The sequence below is a fragment of the Phocoena sinus genome, chromosome 17 (assembly GCF_008692025.1).
Source record: "Phocoena sinus isolate mPhoSin1 chromosome 17, mPhoSin1.pri, whole genome shotgun sequence".
Classification (NCBI taxonomy): domain Eukaryota; kingdom Metazoa; phylum Chordata; class Mammalia; order Artiodactyla; family Phocoenidae; genus Phocoena; species Phocoena sinus.
Window position 1 is genome coordinate 59,957,246 of NC_045779.1, and position 18,037 is coordinate 59,975,282.

Sequence of the window (18,037 nt, forward strand, 5' to 3'; positions counted from 1 at the left end):
CAAGACAGGCCTGGTAGTGGCTCTCAAAGAGTTTGTTGGAGTAGACAGTGGCAGTGAGGAAATGATTACACAACTGACAGAACAATTACAATTATGTTAATGGCCAAGAAGGGAATAAGAAGAGTGTACGTATCCTCTCTGGGCCACTGGGAGGTGGACTCTAAGATGGATTTAGAAGTATAAGAGAATTTTTTTTTTTTTTTTGAGGGAGAGGGGAGGAGATAACACCTTCAAAAGAGGGAGGATGAAGGATAAAGCAGAAAAGTCTTAGAGAGTGATAAAGTCTTGGCCAAATTAGTGAGAAGCTCCAGAGCACAGCCTTCCCTTTAAGACTCTTGTGTTGGGGGAGGGTGGCCAGGCACCAGAATCTGCTCTGGGCCATCATTGGCTGAGGGCGGCCCAGGAAGAATGTGACCTTAGTTCACACACAGCAGCAGATCTCAAATCCACTGGCGCCAAAGCTGTCAGCTAACTATGCTCCTCACAGCAGAACGTCAGGTTCTTTCTGGAAGGGACACGTGGGTGCTCCAGACCTTTTCTTGCACCATGTGGTTCCACTTCTCCATCCGTGTTTGGGGCCCCGCTCCTCCGGGGTTCCAGTGTGCCTCTCTTCCTGAAGCAGAACTTAAAAGAGAGAGGGTAGAGGGACAAACTGCAGCCCCTCTGACTGGAGTTGGTCTCAGAGCCACAGCTGGTCTTGGTCACCTCCCCCCTCCACTGACCATTTTAAACTCCCCTTGTTCAGCACTCATGTCTGCTGCTCTCCGAGGTTCACCTGGTGGTGGAATGCAAACCCTCCCTGGTAACTTTATCCTTTCAGGCCAGTATTGCTGCAGTTCTCCATTTTAGTCACAGTTGGGCAAGAGAGTTCTAACAGGGCCCCAAGTAGATCACCCGAGTTCCACATAGACTCCTTCCTGCCCTCCTGTGTGTCAGCAACCCTACCTTCTCTTGTCAAGATGGTGATTCCTCCTCTTGCCTTTTGATCCCTGAGCACAAAGAATCCAAAGTACACAGGCAGCAGCCATAGCTCATAGTGCAATGGGATGCTTGCTGTATCCTCTAGCAAGAGTACATGCCCTGGGGACCAGGACCTCTGACCACGCAGAGCCCAGAGTTGTGGGGACAGCAGTCACAGTCTTTCATCAGGTAAGTGGGAGCGATGATGGTAAGAGGAGAAACTCCTTCCCCCCTTGGTTCTCACTCTTCCAATGAGGACACAACACCGTATTGAAAACTCCTTTTCACCGTGTCTATCGCATCCCGAAAGATGGCCACACACCCTCACAGGGTAGTGCCTCCAGGTGTGCCTTCAGCCAGCCATCCTGTCATGCTCTCAGGCCAGCGAGTTCTAGATGGTGCAGCATACAAGGCAACTCATGGTCGTGGGCCCATTCCCAGTCCTCTGCTGAGAAGTTGGTCCCTTGGTCAGATGCTGTGTTGAGTAGCTGCCTATAAATCAGGCATTCTGTAAGTCCCTGGATAGTCTTGGAGGCTGAGGTTCTGCAGGGAAGAAAAGCAAATCCATACTCAGAATGAGTGTCTGTTTTGTGAGAATGAACCATATGTCTCCCAGGGAGGTAGGAACTGAGTTTCGTCAATTTGGTACCAGGTGCGAATAGCGCCATATCAGGGTCTCAGAGTCAGTCTCTGTTGCTGGCAGGTTCCACCTTAAGAAAAGTCGGTAGCTGGGTCAGCTTTGGCAATTGGGAGTCCATGCTATTGGGCCTTGACATAGCCTCCTCCTCCCAGCCGTGGCGACTCTGTTCTTGTACCCACAATGCCTCTAACCGGGTAGCTGGTGACAAAGGCTGGTTGCATCAGCTGGCCAGGTCATTTTCTATATGTGCCATCCCATGGTGGATGCTTCTGGTGGGCGTGACCACGTAACAGAAAGGTCACACTTCACACTGTATGCTTAATCCCATATGTCCGTCTTCCTGCTCCATACTTCCTTGTCTCTAAACCTGTAGCCTTTTTTTTTTTTTTTTTTTTTTTTTAACCTGTAGCCTTTTATTCTCTACGGCCCCGACTACCCTGCCAGACCATTCACCACTGACCACAAGTCTCTGTGTGTTCTTACCTTGGGCTGCTTTGCTTTCTTAACAAAGTGTATGATATGCGGCACCACTCATCGTTGCATCCATTCGGAAAATATTCCCTAACCTCTGTCTTTCCAAGCCAGCCCTGAGTGTGGCTGTAATGCACGTGTAATGCAGCTGCTGTCCCTTTTCACCTTGCAACAGCGCAGCGTGCCGTCAGAAACAAGCACAGGTGTTTTCTTTCTCCTTCATCTGGACCTAAGGGCTCCCCTCCCCCATGTGGCCATAGGTGTGGGCTGAGGAAGGAGGGCAGTCCCGTCCTGGGGGGTGACATGGGGGCCTGCGCTACCTGCTCACGCAGCAGACTTGTGCCCTGTAGCCCAGCTCAGCCCCATCTGAAGAAGCAGTGCTGTGTATGACTCTATGAGTTGGTGGCTTGGATAGAACTCCATTCTTAATGAGCAGTTCCAGATACTAGTCACTTGGTGTCTCAAGATCAAGTGTTTCTTCTCTCCGATGGCCCAGGATGACACCGGGAGCTGCTTTTCCAAGACGTGTAATTCCCCAGTACAACTTACACGCCTGACTTTAGAACCCTAGGAGCCTATGTCGTGATTTTGTCACCACCATTGCCATGAGTTCCTTACTACGTCTTTTCCTCCATCACTCTAGAGTGCATAGGACCCTAAGGCCAGTACGGATAGCTGGATAGTATGACCCAAGCCATACAGAGTTGGGCGTGTAAGAAGTTTATCGGATGGTAACACCTATGAAAGCTGAAGGGGGAGGAAACAGGACTGGACAGGGAAAGCCTTCAGCACAAATCTGTTCTGATACTCCTGTATGACACTCCTGTAAAGGAGGAAGGAGGCAAAATTAAGCAGGAGTAGAAAGGTGGTATTATTGGGGGGAACGGTGTGGAGGGCTGGGGGACAGGCGCAAGCAATTGGTTGTGGGAAGACTCTTTCCGGTCAGAGACGCTACCATGTGTAAAGAGCATCAACCCTGAGGTATAGAGTGATTCCTAGGGACCAAGATGAGACCAGAGTGGCTGATGTTCAAAGAGGAAAGAGGGTGGCATCAGATGAGGCTGGTGAAGGAAGCATATCGTACCAAGAGTCGCAGGCCGTGTCACCAAACGTTTCCCGTTCCTTTTAAGATGAAAACTTCAAATGGAAATAACAAATGGTGATTGTAAGGTGTATAATAATAAATGGTAAGTACCTGCTGTAGGAACTGTTAACAAAAATACACAGCGATGTGTTGATGGTATATTAACTCACCTAAGACGATGTGAATTTTAAGAGTCGCGTGTGACATCAATGCAGCGAGAGATAAATAATCACAACTGAGTTTTGTATGAAAATTTCCTCTGCTTTTTTGTAGAAGTATATGTTTGTTTTGTTTTTTAGAATATCGGGAGATAGGGTATTGAATTCAGTGATTTCATAGGCCCATAGTGTATGGAATGACAACCTAATGGATAAAAATAATAATTGCTCAAAAATAAAATGATTATAGAATGTGTATATAATTATATAACTATATAATATACAATAATAAAGTAGATTTCTATAATAACCCTAACAAGATGTAATTGAAATGCTGTTTTACTTGAATTTTAAGGATAGGAATTCTACGGTACCTTGATCGAAACTGAAATTATGTATTTTATTCTAAAATTCAGTGGATCTGAAGGTTTGCCACTGGGCCAATTGCAACGGGTCAGTTGATTTTCACTGGGATTCTAACAGCTTGACGTTGCTGAGGGAGCCGAAAGAAATGGCGGATGCAGTTAAAGACTGTCTCAGTGTTCTAATTTTCCTGAACGTAAACTTCATTTGAAATAAGGAACGGAAGAAAAAACCTCTTCTTTTTCATTGTAGCTGTCTCCCTTTTCCACCCTCTTTCAGGATCTCGCTTACCATTTTACAGTGTTCGTCTTCTACTTTGGAGCCTTCTTGCTGGAAGCAGCTGCCACATCACTGCACGATCTACGTTGCAATCGAACCGTGGTTGTGCAGCCGCTCTTGAACGGTAACCAGTATAGCATCAACGTGGCAGCCACAGTAAGTGTTTGATGAATACGGTTTACTAGCGCTTCCCCTCCCCTGCCAAGGTCTCCAAGAAAGTCCTTCGGCAGCGATAGTTTTCTTTAGTAATAACCGTCAGCATGAGACGTATAACAGCTGTTTATCTGTACAGTAGCCTTATGAGCCAAGTTGTTACCCCAGTGCTGTGGATGAAGAAACTGAAGCACGAGGAGGCTGACATTCATGTAAGATCACACCTGTCAGCGGTAGTAGTTGACCTTGCGCCCCAAAGTCTACTTTGTGAAGAGAACGAATTGTGCTTTCTACCTGGTGTAACTTCAGACATGGTTAGGGAGATTTGTCCTTCCCTTTCTCTCTCTAAGTGAAGCTGCCCTAGTAAACCTCTACATGCTTCAAGTTCTACATTAATCCCCATTTCATCCATACACTCCAGTAGACGTAAATCTTTAGCTTCTGAGTTTTAATGACAGAAGCTAAATGCATGAGCCGTTCATTTGTGACATTCCACTGAGTCCCTCACTTTTCTTTTTACTTCAATATACCTTAGAGAGGAAAACTCCTTTTCCCTAGTACGAGGTATCAAAAGTGGTCATTCATGCAGGTGCCAGGTAGCCCAGTGTGGGTGAGTGAAATCAGCTGAGCCTGACTCACAATGGGGAACAACCTCGCTGATCGGATCATCGGATGAACAAAAGCATAAGCGAATTCCTAGTCAAAACAGAAACTCTCTCCTTTCAGGTGTATACTCAACATATAATTAAAAATGCACCAGGCTTTCTTTTTCTTTTTTTGATGGGAGTCATTAGAGGTAGAATTTATCAGAATTCCTGTGCTTACAAGGCACAAACAAGAGCAGTACTATAAACAGAACCGGGGGGAGCCACGTGTATGCAGCCCCCCAGGATTCTGATATCAATGAGGATAACATAAATTCATAACCTGCCACTGCAAAGAGGACATGGAGGACAATTGTAACTACATGTGAGCAACTCAGAGTGTAGTTAAGATTTACACTTTGAGATTTATCATTTAAGAGTATCATTGCTGGGCTTCCCTGGTGGTGCAGTGGTTGAGAATCTGCCTGCTAATGCAGGGGACACGGGTTCGAGCCCTGGTCTGGGAAGATCCCACATGCCGCGGAGCAAGTAGGCCCGTGAGCCACAACTACTGAGCCTGCACGTCTGGAGCCTGTGCTCTGCAACAAGAGAGGCCACCATAGTGAGAGGCCCGTGTGCCGCGATGAAGTGTGGCCCCCACTTGCCACAACTAGAGAAAACCCTCGCACAGAAACGAAGACCCAACACAGCCAAAAATAAATAAATTTAAAAAGTAACAAATGTTCAAGTACAATTGGTGTCTTTAAAAAAAACAAAAAGAGTATCTTTGCTCAAGAAATTTTGAAATGTCCTGAAATTTTATAAATCGTGTATGAGATGTGATAGAGCGTTTCCCAAATTTGACAAACCTACACTGTTTGCATGTCATTACAAATACGGTATAAAACTGAAATAAACTTTTCTAAGTTATTGAAATAAAACAAATTTTGATCAACCATGGAAGAGGAAATACTAGATTTTCTCCAAGATCACAAAATCTCTCTAATGCCGTTGTCTTATGAAGAGCACACTGTCTTGTGAAAAGGATATCAAAGAAAGTGGGTTTCCAAAAATAAGATGTATCAGGCAGGTAATAAAACAAGAATATTGTTGTTTTAGATTTAGGAATATTTGTGACATTTGTCAGCTTTTCAGAATCCATGGTTGTTGTGATTTCTTGTTCTAATTAAACATTCACATTTGTACTTTAAAATAAAGTGGTCATTCTCATTCAACAGAAAATGCCTAGATCAGAGATGTATCAGAGAGACAACCAGCAGAAGAAGGGTGGGGATAATAGCAGAATGGTAATTATGCTGTAAAAATGTTCTGTAGGTGGATCTGATATTCCTTCTCAGAGCTCTGGTTTCCTTGTAAAGGATTCCTGTACTACATACAATGTTTTAACATATTTAACTGCTTTGGTAGTTTTCTATGAATCATAAACCCCAAAAGGGTGAGGACAATACCTATTATCTGTTTATATGTACCAAATGTACTGATGTATACATAGTTGGTGCTAAAGAAATCCTTGTTGAATGCAAAGAACAGTGATTCAGAGCTAAGTACAGACTTGAGGACTATCTCCCACGCCAATCTGATGATTCATTTCTGTGGGTTTTCTCTCCTCAGCTCTAAGGTCACTTTCCATTGTCACAGAAATGATTTGCTACATCCTCAAGTCCTGATAGCTGCCCTTTGCTTGGCTGTGAGATCACTGTGCAAATAGACATCTCCTCGTGAATACGTACCATGTTAGGGGTTTCACCACTGCTTAACAAATGAGTCCAGTACGTGAAAAAAGGCTCACCCTGAGGCTGTCTACAAATGAGAAAATTATTAGGGGCCAGAACGTTGAAAAGAAAGGTTAATGGTGTGAGGGGATAAAATCATCAAGAAAAGAGAGAAATATAAACGATTCTCATTAGCATTGAAGTATCTTTAAGTAGGCTGGTCAGTCTTCAGACAGTTGCTCCTTTGGACGAATGTTCTCTTAAAGCCAGGGTTATGAATCTGATGTGAATTGTTGTTTCTTTTTTCTTAGATTTTTGCCTTTGTGACGACAGCTTGTTACGGTTGCAGTTTGGGTCTGGCCTTACGACGATGGCGACCGTAACACCCCTTACAAACTCGCCGCCTGTGTGTTAGTTTCATTTGTGTACTTTTTATGTCTCATCAATTTGGATACCATTTTGTCCAGATATAACAACATCCCCAAAGTAATTTGTTTAGTATATGGAGAGAATCTTAAGTATAAGTTTTGGTTCATTTCATGGATGGAATTTTAATTTCAGTATGATGTTAAACAGAGAAATAGCCTTTAGTTTTACATCTGTCTCTTTCTTTTTCTTATTTTAAAGAAAATTTCCCTTTACATCCATAAAATACACAGATATTGTTCATGAAAAAAAGGGGTATCTCTTGTGTTTAGTTACTGAGTCACCTGAACCTTAATTTTAATAGGTAACTAAAACTCCTCAAGAAAAACACATTTCAAATAAACTTCCCACTGAACTCTGTGTGTTAGTGTAAAACAGAGATCGACACTCTTTAAAGGTCCAGATGGTAAATATTTTAGGCTTTGTGGGCCATTCAGTCTCTGTCACAACTACTCACCTCTGCTGTTACTACGTGAAAGCAGCCGTAGACAGTAAGTAAATGAGTGAGTGTAGCTGTGTTCCAATAAATTTTTATTTACAAAAACCGGCAGCAGGCTGGATTTGGCCTGTGGGCTGCAGGCTATCGTTTGCGAACCTCTGGTGTAAAACCTTGGTTATGGGTTCTGTATTTTATGGAACTGATCCTGAAAGGTATAAAGCGAATTAGAGAAGTCACATAGTATTTAGTCTCATGCAGTAATTACATTGCCTTTAGGTTAATGGTCAAATACTTACCCTTGAAGGGGCTATAGTTTCTCAAGCTAATTCAAGCAGAGTCTTGGGTACAGGAAAAAGTAATTTATGAAGTGAACCCTAGTTGCTTAATCCACCTAAGTGTTTCCTAACAACTGAGCAAAATGCTCATCTGGCGTCCTTAAAATGAGAGCCCCAGAGACCACTAACCACTCCTGGAACTGGTATCTAGCTCCTGATGTCTTACTGTGGGTTTATTTATGCTTCAAATGCAGCTGTTTACCCTGTGCTTGAATATACAGATATTAATGTGTGGATATGTGAGGCTTTATCCAGTAGAGCTCTCCAAAGGGTGAACTTTTTACTTCTAATTCTTTTACATGACTCTGAGTTAAATTTGAATAGAGTACGAAATATAACTTAAAGTTGTAGATCCTCACGTGTTTAGAGAACAGTCCTGACATCTATTGAATATGAGTAGCACAGGAAAGTATTTGAACCCTCCTCAGAGACCCTGGTCGTGGTGACATGCCAAAAATGGCTTGAAGGGGAGAACAAGCTAGAGTTAGGCCCCCAGCTCACACCACCCATCCAGACAAGATACTTACCTCTTGCCTCAAGAGGGCTACCTCTGGGAAAAGAGGGCTTTTGAATATTTTATACGTTCAACCCTTTGCTTTTTGGCTAAATCATCCACTACAAGTGCCATGTATAAGCTGGGCTGTTAGATTTCATGGAATAGAACAATCCTGAATGAGTAGCATAATCAATGCTCAATGATCAAATCCTGTTTATGTGATAATCCCTTAGAAAGAAGAATCTGATTAGGGTTTGGTTTGTGATGTAACTACAGAGATAAAAGGTATATTTACTATGCGGCAAGAGGATATCAGTCTTGTGACTTTATACTGATGTCATAGCTTTTCTATAATATCCAACTTCCCTGGTTTTTCTAGCTCCATGCCACACTCTAAACCCTGAATTATGAATTGTATATTACAGAGTCATATATGTGCCATAAGGATATATTGTCCATTCCGGCTAGAATTGTTAAAAGTTAGTCTGCTAGATTTAGTTGTGAGATTGTATTTTTGTTTCCAAGGTATAACAGGTCCATGCTTGGTGGCATTAAATTAAATGATTTCACGAAACTGCTTTGGTGACACTTTTGTAAATGGATTGCTTCTAGGACATTAAGAACGAAGCCTAAAGCTCATCTAACTGTGAATACTTAGAATTGTAAATTAATCACGATCTAGATTTGTGAGTTGACTGACAAAGCACTTGAACAAAAATTATGGCATTTGAGAATTTCTTTATATATCTTAGCTGTAAAAATGAGAAGCGTTGGTTGGTTTTAAAATCTGGTTAACTCCATGATGAAAAGAAATTTATTTTATAAGTGTTATGACTCTAATAAAGTATTCATTTGATAATCTTTTGGGGTCATCTATTTTTTATACAATTTACTTTGAAATTCAGTTAAAGGTTTGATATAAACTTGACAGATTTGGAGCTTCTAGACTCATAATATATAAGAGTTCGGCTTTAAACATTTCTATGTAAAAGACAGTCTCTCAGGAAATGCCAGTAAATCTTTTTTCTTTGGTGAAGGTTCAGGAGGTGAGTCTTTGGAGGTGATATTATAAAGGAAGTTTAAATTTACTCTATTTTATTTATAAAGCATTTATATAGGTATAATATATGCCGGGCAGTGTTCTAAGCATTTTTTCAAATATTAACTCATTTAATCGTCATCGTGACAACTCTATGGAATAGATATTATTGTTACATTTTAAAGACGAGGGAACCAAAACAGAGACCTTAAGAACACCCGGGGTCATGTACCTAGCAAGTAGGAAAGCTGGGATTTAGACCTCAGCAGTCTGGCTGCAAAGTCCAGGCTCTTCATGGTTGTGTATCACTCAGTTCTCCCGGATTTTACATATTTTATATATCCAAAAATATGACCCTTTTCTCCCAAAGAAGTTTTTAGAAGAATGTTGAATACACAAAACTGTTTATGACAGATGTCATCTTTTAGAACTTCTTTTTTGTCATAACCAAGGGCTCATGAGTTTAGCTGTAAGAACTTAGGTGAAACCTGCGTGATAGGGAAAAAGTTAGGCCGCTTTGGTCTGCAAAGTTCTCCAGAGCGCTTAGCTGCCTGAATTATTTCTCTGGTCCGTTAATTCTGGTTATGGACTATGTGGCTTCAGTCTGCTCCATTGCCTTGCATCAGGTCAGTGCTTTCCTGAATGGGCTTGGCTTTCTGATCATCCCCCGGAACTGACATCAGAAGGGTTCTCTAGTCTGAGATACACCATTAGACCTTTACACATAGAGTATGAATTTACACCTCTTCATATGTCAGAATCTGGAATTCTGGGTCATAATCACAAAGGTTCTATCCTCAACATCATGTTTCAAGTTTGTGACTAAGTGAACCAGTGTCTTAGGTGGCAACTTAATGTATTCATGGGGGAGGGGTCCAGGGTTTTGGAGAGGTGATCATCTTTAGAACATACGTGTGTGTGTGTGCGCACATGTGTGTGTGTGTGTGTATTTTAATGTTTTGAAAGCTCAGCTTTTTAGAGTGAGCACGTATTAAGCTGTGCCCCGGGCAGTAGGTCAATACAAGTTCCTCTCTCCAGAGCCCTGTTTTCTCGAGTTTTTCATGGCTTGCTTCCCCACCCTGTTTGGGTCTCAAGTCAGTTGTCACCGTTGCAGGGAGGCCCTCCCTGAGAACTGAGTTTAAACTTGAATCTCACACCAGCACTCCCTGTTCTTATTTTCTGCACTCTCTCCATGGCACTTATATATTTTCAATATAGCATATATAGCATATATATTTTGTTTATTTTGTTTGTCCTCTTCTCCACTGGAGTGTAAGACTTATAGAAAGGAATTATTTGTTTCGTTTACAGCTTTATCCTCAGTGCCTCGAACAGAGCATGACAAATAGCAGGTACTCAGTAATTATATATTGAATCAGAGAATGAATGAATATTAATGACAATACCTTACTCTTGTGTTCCAGTCAATATATTCTATAAAAATTGATCTTATCAGCACTTGAAAAGTTCTGGTATAAAATGGCTAGGTGTTTTTTACCTAGCTCTGAATCTATTTCAAGTGAATCTTAACCTCATAGGTTGTCTACTAATTAAATATATGTATCAATATATTACGAAAATGTTATATAATCAGTCTTCCATAGCAGAGAAAATAATAACATATAAAAATTAAACATTCCATGTAAACTCATTAGGTCTTTATTCAAACATTTTCAAAGGTGTCACTGTGCACTCAGCTGACTTAGATAATCCTGAAAGCATCATCAGAACTAAGAACTAATTATCAAAGACTGTCATTTTTCTATAATTATGATGGGAGTGGAGGGCTGTGGCTAGTAGTTTTGGCCAGAGATTATGATAGTTACTGTTGTAAACCTAACAAGAGGTGGAGGTATCTGTATAATGTGGCATTTTGATTTTTCATGTCTCCCAACCCCAAGCTTTATCCTTGGATATGTATGTATGAGAGATATTCTAGATGAAGGCCATTGTTGAATTCCCTGTATATAGTTTAATGTGCCATTCTAAATAGCCCTGATGTCCTGAGTCAAGGTACAGTTTAGCTGAAGCAAGGACATTCTGATGCATCAGTATACTGGGCCGCATTGCTTTTTCATGAAATTATGCATGTTATTGATCGTTAAATATGCCATCCTGCTGAATACATTAAAACTGTGTGGAAATGTTTTGAAGTGTGAGTAAATTCATTTATTTATATGCATAAGCGTATAAAATATTTAACAGTGGATGAATAAAGATTTGTTACTTTTAGGCAATTTAGCAGTTGTCTCAATTTTTGAACATAATACCCTATTTATGTGTATGAAATGTATGAACTAGTGTCAACCTATATTAAATATTAGGAAAGCATTTTAATTTTAAAACAGAGTCAAAATATATTCTGTGTAAGATGTTATCTTCAGTATTTCTTAAGGTGCGTACACTCATTTGAGAGGCCACAGAGATGGATCATTGATTTGGAGGTCAGGAAAGTGGATTTATCTCCTTTCCTAGTTTGACAGACGTGTTAAGTAAATGTCTTATTTAGACACTTATTTAGATAAGAGAGAGAAGGTGTGTATTTTAGGGTCTGGCAGTCATAGGCTTTGACTTTTATCAATACCTTCGCTTTGGTTTCCTGGTGAGATGATAGCTACTCCATTTCTTCTGAGTGGAAAAGTTGTCTAAATATATTTTATGTCTAAAAGTAAAGTTTTATGGGGCAAATAAATTCTCGGCACATGGATATGCTACGTTCTCTCCCAATGCTAGTTGAGTATGAGTTGCTGCAGACAGTTTTTTTTATAGTTATGCTTTCAGTGTTCATTAGGAAAGTATAATTGGCACATCAGAGGCATGGTTTCATGGATATTATTCAGCATGAAACTAAATAAACAAATAGGAAAAAATATTCCATTAAGAGCTGTATGGTTTGAGGTGAGTCCATTTATCCAAGCCTACATTCTCATCGATCAATGGGGAGCATATTTACAGACCTGTGGCGGTAGGTCCTTTGGGAAGAAGAACCCAGGACAGAGTCAAAAGTACAAGCAATTTTTTGGAAGTAATGCCTATGAAATATAAAGAGGAAAGGGAAAAGGAAGCAATAGTAGGCAGGAGGAGTTCCAGACTGGGTTCCAGCTCTGAGAAAGTCTCAACCAAACGCACTACGGAGCTCCAGCACCAAGGTTGCCCATAGAGGAATCCCACACTAGCTAGAAGAGATGAGCCCTTGTACCTACTCCAGGCATGGGCTGTGGATTGCCCAGAAAAAGTAGGACCTCAGATCACTGCCTTAAAAGCTAAAGGACGATTGAAGGCACCTGCAGCTGGAGGCTGTCAGATACCTGCACTCCCTGTGGATGGCTCTTTGTTGGAATTCTGAACAGCACCCTTGGTGACGGCCACTTTCCACTCCTTGTGCCAAATAAATCCACCTCTCCATGCATGTCACAGGAGCCACTTCTCCAGGGTTCCTGTGGGCCTCTTGTCCTAAGGGAAGAATTAGAACAAGGAAGTCAGACAAACTACTAACCCCAGCACTGCAGGTGGTCTTGGGACCATAACCGATGCTCGATGCTCGTAATCTCTCTGTGATTATCCACCTTGAATTCCCCCAGCAGCTATCACCTTCCTCTCCAGGTCTTGGTCATCTCTCCAGTATTGGGACCCAAATCCTCATCCCTGAGGGGTCTGCACCATCCCCTGGGGTTAAGGGATTCTTTCTTATCCAGTCTTATGTTCTTTTCTTGATCAAGCATTGGTACACTGGCTCCTGCTAACACATGCTAGTTAAGTTTGCAACTATTTTGGGGTAAAATCTCTTTATTCTTTATCAGACCCAACATGAATTCAGCTGGGCTACCCTGAGGGAGATGTCCAGGAGAAAGGTGAGGACACGTCCTCGGCCAGAGGTCTCTGCAGGGGAAAGTACTAACTCTAAATAAGGAGGGATGAGTCACCTCTGCAGCTCCAAGTATTTCAGGGAATTCCAGAGGACCACAGTCTTTGACAGTATCTGTTCAAACATGCCCATCGCATGTTTCAGTGTCCCAGGCTTTCCTCACCAGAATGCTGACCTTAGTGTTATAGATTTGCCCTAGTGGAGCCTCCTTTGAAGTTCGGTAAACCTGTCAGATCTTGAGTGTGTGCTTTTAGCTGCGTTTTTCTCCCATTGTTTCATTCCATGTGTTATTTCCTCTGTGTTTTCAAAGGCCTGAATTATCATATCGCCCAGAGTATTCCTCTCCATTGGGACATTCTCCTATGTTAGGGAGATTGTATTTACCCAGTAAGATATTTGTGATTTTTATTTTATCAGCACCACTGACTATTCTTACAGAGTTGAATATAAATGTATAATTGTGCTTGCTACTAATCCAAAAAAGCACTATTTCACTCTAGGGTATCATTGCTAAATTTGCTAAGATTCCAATAGCTAAACATAACATGTTTTTAGTCCAGAGAGTTGAGTAGATTTGGTTTCCAAACATAGAAAAGAAATCCAGATGAATCGCTAAAACAAAGTTGAGGAAAGATGTAAGGGCTTCCCCAAATTAGCATCAATCTCCTTCAGACAATTCTATGTCACCTGAAACCATTCACTTTTAAATCTACTTGTGGTATTTGTTCATTTTGTTTTGATAGTGAACACTCTCATCTTGATAAATTATAAAAGGTCTCCTCCTGCCTCTTTCTTCTCTCTTTTCTTTCTCCTCTTCCACTTTTGAATCTATTGGTTATTTCAGGTAAGTCTGACAAGGGTATTTAAATTGTTTCAATATTTTATGGTGGTTAATTCGGGGGAATGCAAATGAATTGTTAGTGTATTGGATGCATTCAGTAGCTTTTTAAAAGCTAACCTAGTTTGGTCATTTATGTCATTGACACTGGATTTCTTTTTTGTCATTTGTGTCACAAATGACACAAGTAGCAGACTGATTTAAGAGACTATTCATTCATCCACTTATTCAACACATGTTTATTTTATTGTTGAATTCCTTTACGTGTCAGCTATGGTTCTAGATGCTACAGAGATAGGGGAGAAAGCAATGTCCCCGTCCTCATAGGGTTTACATTTTATTTATTTACTTTCTTTTTAAAAAACTTTTTAATTTTATTTTATTTATTTTTTTATACAGCACATTTTAATGTGAAGAGAGAGACAATAAACAAATGCAAAGCACATATATGAAATGTTAAGGCATTCATGAGTGCTACGGAGATAAACAAAACAAGGTAAAGAGTATAGGAGGGGGCTTCCCTGGTGGCGCAGTGGTTGAGAGTCTGCCTGCCGATGCAGGGGACGCGGGTTCGTACCCCGGTCCGGGAAGATCCTACATGCTGCAGAGCGGCTGGGCCCGTGAGCCATGGCCGCTGAGCCTGCGCGTCCGGAGCCTGTGCTCCGCAAGGGGAGAGGCCACAACAGTGAGAGGCCCGCGTACCGCAAAAAAAAAAAAAAAGTATAGGAGGGTCAGAGGAAGCAGAGTTATCATTTTAATCAATAAGTTGGGTAGGGAAAGCCTAGCTTAGAGGCAATGAGCAGAATCCTGAAGCTAGGGGAGGGATACAAGCAGGTGTCTAAGGGAAAAGGCCTTAGAGATTTGAACAGTCCCTCCAAAGGACTGAGTTCAGGGCATGTCTGGTGCGATCCAGACTCAGCAAGGAGGGTAGTGGGTCCAGAGAGAAGTGAACAGGAGGAGTGGGGTGAGATGAGGCAGGAAGCAGTGCTGGAGGATGCAGCTTATATAGGGTCTCGTGTTCAAATGAAAGGACTCTACCTTTTTCCGTGTTGGTCGCGAAGCCATTGAAAGGTCACGAGCAGAAGGGTGGCATGATCTGACTGAAGTTTTAACAGGATCACGCTGGCTGCTGGGCTGAGAATGGGCTCTACAGGAACAAGGGTGGAAGCAGGGACACTCCTTAAGGGACTATTGCAATAAACCCGGTGAGAGAGATGCTGACGGTCAGACCAGAGCGGCAGCAGTGGAGGTGGTGATAAGTGGTTGGACTCCAGGCCCGCTGTGAAGGGAAAGACAGCAGAGTGTGTTGATGGATTGGGTTTGGGGTGTGAGCAAGAGAGGAAACAAAACTGAGATCAAGGATGAAGCGGCCATCTTCTGCTTTACAGGAGGCTATGGGAGCAAGTGGTTTGGGAGAGAATGAAATGTGAGGTCTGGGCCACTGTGTTAGTTTTCTAAGACTGCTGTATTAGAGTGCCACAGACTGGTAGCTTAAGACAGCAGAAATGTATTCACTCACGTTCTGCAGGCTAGAAGCTTGAAATCAAGGCGTTGGCAGGACCCCGCCCTCTCTCAGACTCTGATCGAGTTCTTTCTTGCCTCTTCCCAGCTTCTGGTGGTGACTGGCAATCTTGAGGTTCCTTGGCTTGCAATTGCATCACTCCAATCTCTGCCTCTGTCATCTCAAGGCATTCTCTCTGTATGTTTGTCTCTTCTTCTTAAAAAGACACAGTCACATACATACACGACCAAATGTAAAATAGATAGCTAGTGGGAAGCAGCCGCATAGCACCGGGAGATCAGCTCTGTGCTTTGTGACCACCTGGAGGGGTGGGATAGGGAGGGTGGGAGGGAGACGCAAGAGGGAGGCGATATGGGGATATATGTATACGTATAGCTGATTCAGTTTGTTATACAGCAGAAACCAACACAACATTGTAAAGCAATTATACTCCAATAAAGATGTTAAAAAAAAAAAGACACAGTCACATTGGATTAGGACCCACTTTAACGGCCTCGCTTCACTTGATTGCATCTGCAAAGACTCTGTTTCCAAATAAGGTCACATTCCCAGGTATACTGGAGGTTACAACTTCAGCATAATTTTTTTCAGCGGGGAGGGGACACAATTTAACCCATACAGACATGTCAAGTTTGCTTTTAGGTTTGAGATTCCTTAGGTATCCATGCTGAGAAGTGGTTGGATATACACATCTGGAGTTCAGATGCAAGATCCATGTTAGAAATGGTAAAGGGTTGTCAACTCTGGCACCCACTCGTTTACAGAATAAGTCTGGGAAAACTATAAAGCAATCCTAATTTCCTCCTCTATAAGACTGGAAAATACAATCCCTGCCTGTAAAGGGCTATTGTGAGAGTCTAATAGGACAGTGAATGTGAAGCCCTCTAAGACGTTTCAAGTACCACCAAGCAAATGAATCAAAGCCCCTCATATTTTGTGGATAGCTCTGTATGCAGCTGTCATCTGTTGGAACAGGTATTTTCAGAGTATAACATGCTTTAGTATATCACTGGTTGTATTGAAAGCTAAAATGTCAGCTTGCTTCAGGGCAGCTGTTGTATACAAATAATGATAAATTATACATTGGTGGAGAGTCTTAAAAATAGAAGAAGAATTCTAGAGCAGTTGTTGACGTCAGGGCTTTTAAAGTGTTGACATTTCCTTAAGCAATGCCCAAAGGGTGACCTCACCACTAAGGTAAAATCAACCACAAAGTGAACCTCTCAAGTAGAAATTCTGGATTATTCCTAAGGAAAGTAAGAAAGTCTTTTCACCCATTCAAGCTATACATTGAGAACCTATTTTAGGACAGGCATTGTACAAGAGATGAAACTATGATGATGAATAAGACCCAGCAACTGTCCATAAGGAGGAGAGTCTATAAATAAATATGCAATAAAGATAGAAAAAGCTAATTTTAGAGATAAGCACAGGATGCTATGGAAGCACGAGAGAAGGCTAACTAACCTGGTTGTAGAGGGGAGAGGTGTTAGAATGCTTCTTGGTGGAAGTGATATGCAAGGTGTCTGAAGAATTAATTGAGTTAGTCGAGAAAGTATCAAGAGAATAAGGAGAGGGGCATTCCAGGCAGAAGGACCTGAAGCCAAATATAGCTTCTGTACGCTGAAACCGAATTAAATCTTGGAGACAAGAGTTTTGGGTGAAGTAGAAAAGAATAGCTTTAATTGCTTTGCCAGGCAAAGGGGGCCCCAGCAGGCTAATGCCCTCAAAAACTGTGTGTCCCAACCTGGAGGGCGTAGTGAGTTTTATAGTAAGGGTTCAAAGAGGGTGTGATCAGCTTGTGGACAGTCTTCTGATTGGTTGATGGTGAGGTAAGTGGGAGTCAGCATCATCAACCTTCTGGGTCCACCAGGTCTGGGGTCTACATGCTGGTGAGCACCATACCCTTAATTTCTCCCACCTGGTGGAGGTTTCAGTACCTGCAAAACAGCTCAAAGATATCGCTATGTATATCGCTTGAGGGGGAACCAGGACCCTGACCCAAGGCTGCACTATTGTTTCTTTTGACTGTTCCTCCCCTTTTCTCTGCGTCTTCTCCCTTCCCTAGTTAGTGTCTGTTTGAACCTGCCCTTGGAACTCATGGAAGGTCATGGAGGCTGAATGAAGCCTATTTCCTGTAATCAAGAAATGGGGGATGGAGAAAGGCTTTTGTGCCCTGGAGCCCCACAGGGTCCTGCTTGGTATCAGACTCACTTGCGTAGAGGTCCAACAGAAAAAGAGATGCTGTGTTCCGGAAGCAAAATGGTTCAGTGTGGAGGCAGCTTGGAATGTGAGATAGTGACGGATGCAAGGATGATGCTGGAGCTGTTGGCAGGCTCCCATTATGAAGATCCTGCCGTGTCACGCTAAGGAGTTTGGGCTTTGCCCCAAGAGGCTTAAGCCCACTCTAAACCAAATTGCACCTGCCCAGCTAACTTGTCATAAAATTCTCTTTCTTCACACATAGAACTTTCTTCTGCCTCAAGCGAGTGTTGAGATTTTCCCGGTTGCCCTGGACGTTTGTCCAAAAGTCTTGGCTGTACCATGTTAGTCTGAGAATTTTAGTGCTTCATTTCGGGAACATACAGCAGTGCATCCTCTGGCAATCAGAGATAGCAGGTCCTATTTTTGAAGTCCATCTTCCTTTCTCTT

General features: G+C 42.1%; 1 protein-coding gene across 1 annotated transcript in view; it reads left to right on the forward strand.

Moving 5' to 3' along the window:
* The window catches only part of MAL2 (mal, T cell differentiation protein 2), a 29,587-nt gene extending 18,279 nt beyond the window's left edge, over nucleotides 1-11,308 (forward strand). Inside the window, exons 3-4 of the mRNA XM_032610435.1 lie at nucleotides 3,956-4,111; nucleotides 6,737-11,308. Of these exons, the coding sequence (XP_032466326.1) occupies nucleotides 3,956-4,111; nucleotides 6,737-6,808 (228 nt within the window). The 3' untranslated portion in view covers nucleotides 6,809-11,308. The remainder of the gene's footprint in view (nucleotides 1-3,955; nucleotides 4,112-6,736) is intronic.
* The last annotated feature ends 6,729 nt before the right edge of the window (nucleotides 11,309-18,037 follow it).